Genomic DNA, 9,769 nt, shown 5'->3' with positions numbered 1-9,769 from the left:
CACTAACTACAAGTTGGGAAATACAGTTCTAGTCCTAAGTCCTCCACAAATGGGAATACGATTTTTCTAGGTGCCTATGTTTGCATTCGGAGAAGGCGATGGCACCCCACTCCAGTACTCTTGCCTAGAAAATCCCATGGATGGAGGAGCCTGGTGGGCTGCAGTCCATGGGGTTGCGAAGAGTCAGACACGACTGAAGCGACTGGGCAGCATGTCTGCATTTCCATTTTACAGATGTGAAAATGACCGTATACCAACTCACAGGATCAATTTAAGAATTTCATGGATAAGTAATTGTGGTAGTGCTTTGTAAACTATGTATAGCATTGCACAAAAAGGCAAAACTACTGCAGTTATAAAGTCATTTGTAATTTTCATGTGATGCTTATGTAAGAAATCATATTCTCTATAAAAATATTTCACACTTTTAGAAAAACAATTGAATAGGATAGTCAGGTATGATATGGTTCATTATTGTAACTGTTTAGTTAAGTAAAAACTTTATTTTCATTTCTCTTGTTAAAAGATGCCTGAAAATTTATTAGCACATTCTACTAAGTATACAAGACATAATTGTGCTAGACATATTTCAGGGTGCCTATCCACTCGTAACTTCTAAGAAAAACTACCAGTCCTCTGTGCCAGGGGACATTTTTGTTCACACTGATATCACGTATATCCCCTCTCTTGGGGAAGGAACCAAGTGTTAGAGTTTGGCTAATTCACAGCAAATTATGACTTTTCTATCTCAGCTCAAATACGTGATTTGGGCTCAGACTTTGTCTCAGTAATTTCATCTCAGAATAGGTACTGATAACTAAAACAATTAAGTAATAGAAATACAAATTACTAAGAGAAGTCTAAGACAGGTAGAAAAAGCTGACAAATTTGTGGCATCCAAAGGAGCCTTTCATATGCCTGATCACCCACAGGGATAGTCCTCCTTTTTCAGCTAAGATCAATTTCTAGATCACTTTATTTAAAAAGTCAATCTGATAATCAGGGAAAGGGGATTCTCTTTGTGGGACTCAGAATGTGTATCAAAGATCTGTACATTTATGCAGGAACTTCTTATAATCTCCAGTTACAATGGTCAGAACTGCAAAAACTCTTCAGGCCCTATTGAGGAGGTTACCTGTTGGGGAGGTAAAATATGGTAAATGGTACCTTCAGAAGTTATCAAACAGGCTTAGTTCAGCTTATCTCTAGAGAACAAGTATCCCAAATAACCAATAAATCAAATGACATGATTCAGCCTTATCTTTACAACAATAATAGTCTCTTTACTGAAAAGAGATGAACAGAAAAAAAAAAAAAAACACTGAATAAGCTGTAAAAAAACCCCAAAATTTAGGCACAGAGAGGTGCGTTTTACTTCACTACCAACAACTGCTCTCAACAGTTGTCTGACTGAAATTAGCTTTACCTTTTTAATTATAATGCCTGAATTCTGGACAGATATATAATTTCTAAAACTTCTAACTGCTATCTGCTTCTTTTGAGGCACAGCCTGATAAAATTGATCATTGATATTTAATCAGTTTCATAAGCTATAGATTATCTTGTAAATGGAGCCTCTACCTTTTAGAGTGAATATTTCTACAGTTCACAGTTTGGCTTGTTGAAAATGATTTTCTTCTTGTGACCAAATGGGAAGAAAACCTCTGCTACCTGGTAATTTATATGACTTGCTCTAATACACAGAATCTTAACTGCTACTTAGTTATGGAGAGAGGTTTATAGTTTTCTGTGTCCTGGAGTAAAGAAATAAAAATAGTAGTTCAAAGATACTTATCTAGGGAAATTATACTTCTAACAAAAAAACTTGTGCTTTCTTTTTAGTTTTCAAGCCACTTTGGCTTCCTCTCTTTCTTGAACAAATCATTAACACAATTGAAATATTTTTCTAGAACTGCCATATGATCTAGCAATCCCACTCCTGGGCATATATCTGGAGAAAGCCATAATTCAGAAAGATATATGCTTCCTAATGTTCAATGCAGCACCATTTACAATAGCCAAGACATGGAAGCAACGTAAAAATCCAGCAGCAGAGCAATGAGCAAAGATGTGGTACGTACATACAATGGAATATTACTCAGCCATAAAAAGCAACGTAATTGTGCCATATGCAGAGATATGGATGGACCTAGAGATGGTCACACAGAGTGAAGTCAGTCAGAGAGAGAAAAATATTATATATTAAGGCGTACATGTAAAATCTAGAAAAATGTCATAGATGAACTTCTTTGCAAAGCAGAAATAGAGACAGAGAGATAGAGAACAAACGTATGGATACAAAGGGAAGAAGGGGAGGGTGGGATGGATTGAGACACTGGGACTGACGTACATATACACTGCTATGTATAAAATAGCTAACTAATGAGAACCGACTGTACAGCACAGGGAACTCTACTCAGTGCTCTGAAGCAACCTAAATGCGAAGGAAATCAAAAAAGGGGATTTATGTGTATATATAGCTAATTTACTTTGCTGTACAGCAGAAACTCACACAACTTTGTAAAGCAACTATACTACAATTAAAAAAAAAGAAACTGCAAAAATATTTTTCAATTTTTTTTTTTACTTAAAATTATTAAAATATTTAAAAAATATTTTTTAACTTAAAAAGCATTATAGTCAAGGAACTTCTTGAAGGGAGTTTGGTTCCACCTTAAAAAAAAACCCCAGAAATAATGAGTCTTTTTCAAGTTTTTCAATGAAAAGGAACATAAAAAGAAACTGACTTTAATATATTTTTTAAATGTCTTCCTTCACAAGCAATTAAAACCAACTGTGTTAAAGAGAAAAATTTCTTACCTCTGATACCCTGGTTTGCAGGAGAAATTGGTTTGGTGGTTTCTACTACATAATCCAATATGCCTTGTGTTATTTCACTGTTACCTTGCAGTTTAGTTTCCAACAAAACCTTCTTTCTCTTTTTTTTCTGTCCTTCAATGGGAACTTCATGCAACAAAATCTTGGATGAGAAAAACAACATTAAGAGAATGTTTAAAATAAAATGTACTTGCCCTAAAATATAGCCAGAAATCTTTCTTAACCTTAAGCCTAGCTGCATATTAGAATAACATGTACCCTTTTAGAACAGGATCAATGTATAGCTTCATCTCAGACCTAGTAAATTGGAATGTCAGGGGAGTAAGGTTGTGGTACTGAAGTTTTAAACTTCCCCAGGTGATTTAAAGTGTAGTCAGGACTGAGAACTAGTAAGCCACAGCACTGCTGAATGGCAGCCTCCTCAGAATCCTTGCAATATCCTTTAATAGGTTTCAGATAACTAACCTTGAAAAGGCAATTAAAGCAGAATACCCAGAGATGCAGGTTCAGTCCCTTGGTCAGGAAGATCCCCTGGAGAAGAGAATGGCAAACCCATCCGATATTTTTTCCTGGGATATTCCATGGACAGAGAAGCCTGGTGGTCTACAGCCCATGGGGTCGACAGCCCATGGGGGTCACAAAGAGTTGGACAGGACTGAGCGGATTAGACTAGAAGTATTTTATGATGCTTGAATCTGCTGCATAGTAAAGATAAAAATCTGCTTTGGGCTTTTCTTTTTTTGTGCCTCAGTCATGTTTACTAATACTAATAATGTATTCAAGATTTCAGAGAAGTAACTTAATTGCCTAAAACAATTAAAGGTAAAGATATTTTTAAATGAACTGTTAAAAATAGAGTTTTGAAAAATAACCATAATAAAATTTAAACTGGAATTTTGCAATTTTTTTTGCAAGCCATTCCAGAAACTCTAGTAAAAACCAAACTCTCATAAATTATATATGCAAAACTCAAATAAGTAACTTTCACTATCTAAGAATTTATCCATATCAATGAATAGAAAAAAATGGTCAAAATACATGCAGCAGAAAAAAAAAAGACATGGTGATGCGAAGAGCTCTATAATCGTAAATTCTAGCTTGTCAATATCTACGTTATCAATAATTTACAGGCTATGGTAAGACTTTAAATGTGAATGAAAATGATAATGGAGAATGACATTCAGTGGTAGAAAATCAAATGTTAGTCAGCTGTGCTCACTTCATATGACTTAGCTCTGTATTCCCGAGAATTGAGACTGGCAGCATTCTTCGGCCGAATAACAGCAACGTATGCATCCTCTATGTTTTCTGGATTTCCCATTGCTTTATAAAAACAAAGAAATCCCTTGAAAGATTAAAGGAGACATAATCATGATGAGAACAACTAATAAAATGTTGGTTTTTCTGTCTTAGAATATATGTACTGTATAAAAAGCAAGTCAGAGATGACTGATCACATCTCACCACTAGTAAACCTCTAGGAATAATTTCAGATACCTTGTAGTCTGTTTCCTTTTCTATTAAAGGTAGATTTTTTTTTTTTTAATGGGGATATATACTTTCATAGGTCTTAACAGATTCTTAGTTAAGAATCTGCCTTTTGGACCTGTAAAAAAGGTGATATAATTATGAAATGTCTTATAAATAACTAAGTAAAAATGCCTTGAAATAGTGATTCAGAATAGTATTCATAAATTCCAAAAGTGAATGTCATATTGTTAAGTTTGGAAGCTAGAAATAGGTAGCTGCCATTGACATTCTTTCCAGAATCTTTAAAAAGAATTTTGATATTTGGATGAACTAAAGGATAGTTTATGACCAACCTAGATAGCATATTGAAAAGCAGTGGCATTACTTTGCCAACAAAGGTCCGTCTAGTCAAGGCTATGGTTTTTCCAGTAGTCATGTATGGGTGTGAGAGTTGGACTGTGAAGAAAGCTGAGTGCCGAAGAATTGATGCTTTTGAACTGTGGTGTTGGAGAAGACTCTTGAGAGTCCCTTGGACTGCAAGGAGATCCAACCAGTCCATCCTAAAGGAGATCACTCCTGGGTGTTCATTGGAAGGACTGAAGCTGAAGCTCCAATACTTTGGCCACCTCACTCGAAGAGTTGACTCTTTGGAAAACACCCTGATGCTGGGAGGGATTAGGGGCAGGAAGAGAAGGGGACGACAGAGGATGAGATGGCTGGATGGCATAACCAACTAGATGGACATGGGTTTGGGTGGACTTCGGGAGTTGGTGATGGACAAAGAGGCCTAGTGTGCTGCGATCATGGGGTTGCAAAGAGTTGGACAAGACTGAGCGACTGAACTGAACTGAACTGAAAGGATAGTTTAATATTCATTGGAGATGCCTATCACAGACACAAAAACATTAAATCAGTTGATAAAAGCTTTCTGATATCGACTTAAAAATGTTCTTCACTTCCATTATCAATTCTGTGGATAATTAAAAAGTTTGCTTCCAAATATATATATGTATATGTATATATATACACACATACATATACACATGTACACTTTTTCCCCCAGACTAATTTTAAGTCTCCACTGGGCAATTTCCAACAAGTAATTGAAGCTCAAGCACTTTCTTGGTTGTTTCATAGTCCCATCTCCTCATAAAGTGCTCTTATAAATTTTTCTTTTCATGGCTGGACTAATTTTTCTTTTTCATGGGTTTCCCTGGTGGCTCAGATGGTAAAGAATCCACTTGCAATGCAGGAAACCTGGGTTGATCTCTGAGTTGGGAAGATCCCATGGAGGAGGGCATGGCAATCCACTCTAGTATTCTTGCCTGGAGAATACCCATAGTGAGCAATAGTTCATGGGGATGCAAAGAGTCAGACACGACTGAGCGACTAAACATCTCTTTGCACTGAATATATTTTATTTTTTTTAAAAATTTACCTCTCATTTATATGCCAGTAAGTTTTGAGAAGAACATCAAGCAAGGAATTGCTTTCCTGGCCATGGTAAGATGAACCTTCTTCAGTTTTTTTAAAAGTCCATTAGGCATTAAAATGATCTGTTTATATTTAATAATTTCCTTATTGCTCCAACTCTCAGAAGAAAAGAGCTCATTTTCAAGAAAGGTTTTGAATGTCATCTGAGAGGAGATAGAGGACTTTATTGTTTTCTCAACTGCAAAATAAAGTCATTTTGAAATCTTTAATTCACTTCTTTACATAATAACAAAAAATCTTTAATTTACTCCCTTCCACCACCTTAAAACTAGAAAATTTCCCTAAAAAGAATGCTTTTAAAATTCAGTAACCTTTGACATTTTAAGTAAACACTAGCTAAAATTTTTTAAAAATTATTGTACAAAAATTTTAAATTATTTTAATCTATTAATTATTTAAGTAATAAAACTTTAAATTATAAGATTTATTTATAAATTATAAAAATTTTTAGGTTATAAAAATTTTCACTAATTTAGATCCAGACAAACTATAGATAACAGAGAAACTACGATAAAACATTAGGTTTGAGACATTTCATTTTGTGAGAAGTTTTGAAGACATGCATTCTCACTCTATACCTTGTGGGATTTTTTTCAGTTCAATTTTTTCATAAGACTATCTTAAAACCCACCTCATGCAATAGAACTTCCTATTAGTGAAAAAAATGAGACTTTTTTCTTCTCAGAATTCCAATTTAGCACTTACTTTTCACCTCAGATTAACAATGACTTCAGGATATAAAACCTAATAAGTTTTGAAATGTATGCCTGCCTCTTTGAATATTGACAGTCCCCAAAAGAAAGACACTGTATTATGAATACACTGTATAACATATATGGCACAATTACAGAAACCCTTTTTCTATTAAGCATCTAAAATGAGAAATCAAGTAATTCTTAGTTTTCTAAACACACTTTAAAGCGAACTGATTAAACTGTTGGTCACCTGTTAAAAAAAAAAAATCTACTGGCAAAGTGCTTTATTTACTAATACTTATTACTCATCTAGAATATTTGGTATTGCACAGTACATTGAATTTTTAAAAGATAAATGTGATACAATAAAAAAAAGAATATTTGAAATATACATACTTCCAGTGACATGAAGGAAGAAAACAAAGGCTTAAGTTAGGAAAAGAACAAAAGCTACTAATATATGAAGACAAAACTGCTAAGGCAGAATCACATGCAAAAGGATTGAGAGAGAGTAATTTGAGCTAAAAATAACAGAAAACGGTATAACTAGTTTCTAATGTGTTTAGACAGAATTTTAGATAAGCCTTCAAGTGACTAAGAATAGGAAGAAATGTGGCATTTTGTTCACCAATCATTCTATTTTGGAAAATGCTTAGGCATAAGTAATACTATTTTGCCTGACTAATGATGCCTTACAAATAAGTGAAGAGGTTCTCATTTGGCCTGAGACCTACCAGGCATCATTTGAAAACATGGGCATCTCTCATCTCTATGACTGGGTGAAAAATGGGGTGAACAGACACCATTTAGTCCTCATGGGGCAGGTCCTGTTGAACAAACTGCCAATAATGTTGCTAAGAAGAAACGTTTACTACGTAGAGTACAGATGGACAAATTTAATGAAATTTATTTATTTAGGCCATGCCACAAGACTTGCAGTATGTTAGTCCCCTGACCAGGGACTGAAAATGGGACCCAGGCAATGCATGCACAATCTGAATTAACCACTGGACCGCCATGGAATCCCCAAGATGGACAAACTTTCAAAGTATTTTTGCAGTGCAGAAAAAGAGAAGATTCAGTACATGAATATAGGTATTGTAAATTTAGTTACCAGAAGTCAAAACTGACAAGATGATTTGTGTGTGCAGCTGCTCAGTCCTGTCGGACTCTTTGAGACCCCATTGATTGTAGCCTGCCAGGCTCCTTTGTTCATGGGCTTCTCCAGGCAAGAATACTGGAGTGGGTTGCCATTTCCTACTCCAGACAAGATGATTTACCAATTTGCAAAGTACATGCTAATATAAATTAGCAACAATGATCAGAAAGTGTACTTCATGAATTAAAAACAAAAAAAATTGAGCATTAGGGCTCTGTAGGATGTACCTGATTCCCTCCTTCATCCTTAAGCAAAGTTTCTCAACTTTTTAAAATAATATGAATAATTACCACCACTTACAATGATTATTACATCCTAGATACTGTGCTAAGGGCTTTACATGCATTAACTCATTTTATTCTTCCCCAAACTTAATGACGTAGTTATTATTGTTGTTATCTCCCTTTTACAGAAGAAAAAAACCGAGGCGGAGTAGCTAAGTTACTAGCCACTTCTCTACTCTCATTAAACGATTTAATATTTTAAAGCATTATAGTATTAGAGACAAGAGATGGCAACTAAATATCAGTAAGAATTTCCCTCCAAGGATAGGCTGACCATTAAAAATTTCATCCTTTTGCCACTCAAATTGGCTTACAGTAATAAAAAGAGAGGAAATAATAATAAAGCAGAATAGAAAACAGTCATTGGTGCTATTTCTAGTTTGCTCTGTTCCTGTCCTTTGAACCAGTTCTACCAAACATTAGGTAATATGAAAAAGCATCATTGGTAATTTTCAAGTTCTTTCTTTCTGTTAAGTCACATTCTATTCTGTAAGATATTTAATAATCTTCAAATAACTTTTGAAGGCAATTATACTAAATCTGACTAACAGAGAAGGAACTAATGAATTCCTACAGTGAACATTTGAGGAGGTTATTTGGGGGAGCCTGATTTCATCTGTAGTATATCCAAATATACTTTATATCAAGTCCTACTGTGGTTCCACAACCCAGTTCGAAGGGAAAAATAACCAATACACCTAACATGGGATTAAGTAAAAAAGACCATAAAATATTTGATTTTCTATTGTTATGAAAACATTTTCGAGCTTTTGACATTTTCCCCCAAATAAATAAGGACATCAAAACAGTTAAAAGACATGATGGTGAGGAAGCACTGGCAAGCAGACTGAAGTTAAAAAACCTCTCCACGCGTGAGATGGGAATGGAGGTGAAATCCGGAGTCAGGTCAGCTAGATGAAAAATTTCTGGTGAAGCTAAAAACACCACGAAGAAACAAGCAAAGAAAGACAGCCAAAAGCCTTAAATGATGCAGAAGACAGAGAGGAGGGGCGAGCTGCTGTCAATCGCTTTTCCTGAAGTGACAAAAATAAAAACTTCCTAGGCGTTTTCCTTGGCCACCACCACCCATCAGCGTCCATTACCAGAAAAGGGCGGGCACGCCTCTTTGCACAAAGAGATGCCACCCAAAAAGTGTCTTTGGCTTCTCTGTAACTACTTATAAGAAATGAAGTCCTTGCCTGGATGGAGACAGTTCGGCCTCCTACCTCTCCGTCTCTCTCGTTGGAGTCTGGACCGTCCTCCTCGTCTCACCCGTGCTGGGGGCCGAGTGCCTCCCGGGCCGCTACATTCAACTCAGTGGGTGGGACAGTCACCTGGGGGCTGGGGCGGGGGCCCTTCACAGCTTTTTCATTCCGCCTTCCCTTCGCTTTCCCAGCGGCCAGGCCCAACTTCCTGTGACAGGAGAACACTCGGTCGCCCGTTGAAGCCGCCCGGCGTGTACGGCCGCGACCCACACCCGGCAACTCGAGAGATCCGGTCTCTGGGATCGGAGAGCGTCTTGTCCACCGGCTCTTTATTGGCCTCTGCTCGCCTCTGAGCTCTGCGCCATACACACTTCACCTGCTCTCTAAATTAGGGGATTCCAGGTCTTCAAAGGCCTTAGCGTTCCATCCCGCTGCTACCGGGGCGAGGAAATCGCTTCCGGGTTCACACCCCTTGAAGCCTCCCGGTTGGTGGGGAAGAGCTTCCGGGGCGGTGGCCGAGGTGCTGCCTTCCTGCCGCTTTTCGTTTGGGGTGCCGGCTGTCTGGGGCTGGTGGCGAGCGGCTCGGGGACGGGGTGGTGGCGGCTGCGGGCGCGCCAGCAACTG

General features: G+C 37.1%; 1 protein-coding gene across 5 annotated transcripts in view; it reads right to left on the bottom strand.

Annotated features, from left to right (window-relative positions):
* KRIT1 (KRIT1, ankyrin repeat containing) overlaps positions 1–9,763 on the bottom strand; it is a 39,804-nt gene extending 30,041 nt beyond the window's left edge. The window contains exons 1-3 of one of the 5 annotated variants that reach the window (XM_010839802.1): positions 9,140–9,763; positions 4,058–4,183; positions 2,821–2,980 (exon numbers count right to left, since the gene is read on the bottom strand). In XM_010839802.1, coding sequence (XP_010838104.1) covers positions 2,821–2,980; positions 4,058–4,159 — 262 coding nt within the window. In that variant the 5' untranslated portion in view covers positions 4,160–4,183; positions 9,140–9,763. The remainder of the gene's footprint in view (positions 1–2,820; positions 2,981–4,057; positions 4,184–9,139) is intronic. The other 4 variants (XM_010839801.1, XM_010839803.1, XM_010839804.1 and 1 more) reach the window with 4 other exon arrangements.
* Between the last annotated feature and the right edge of the window lie 6 nt (positions 9,764–9,769).

The sequence above is a fragment of the Bison bison genome, unplaced genomic scaffold (genome assembly GCF_000754665.1).
Source record: "Bison bison bison isolate TAMUID 2011002044 unplaced genomic scaffold, Bison_UMD1.0 scf7180017864134, whole genome shotgun sequence".
Classification (NCBI taxonomy): Eukaryota; Metazoa; Chordata; class Mammalia; order Artiodactyla; family Bovidae; genus Bison; species Bison bison.
The sequence above is the reverse complement of the archived record's forward strand: the minus strand, read 5'-3'. Positions and strand labels throughout refer to the sequence as shown.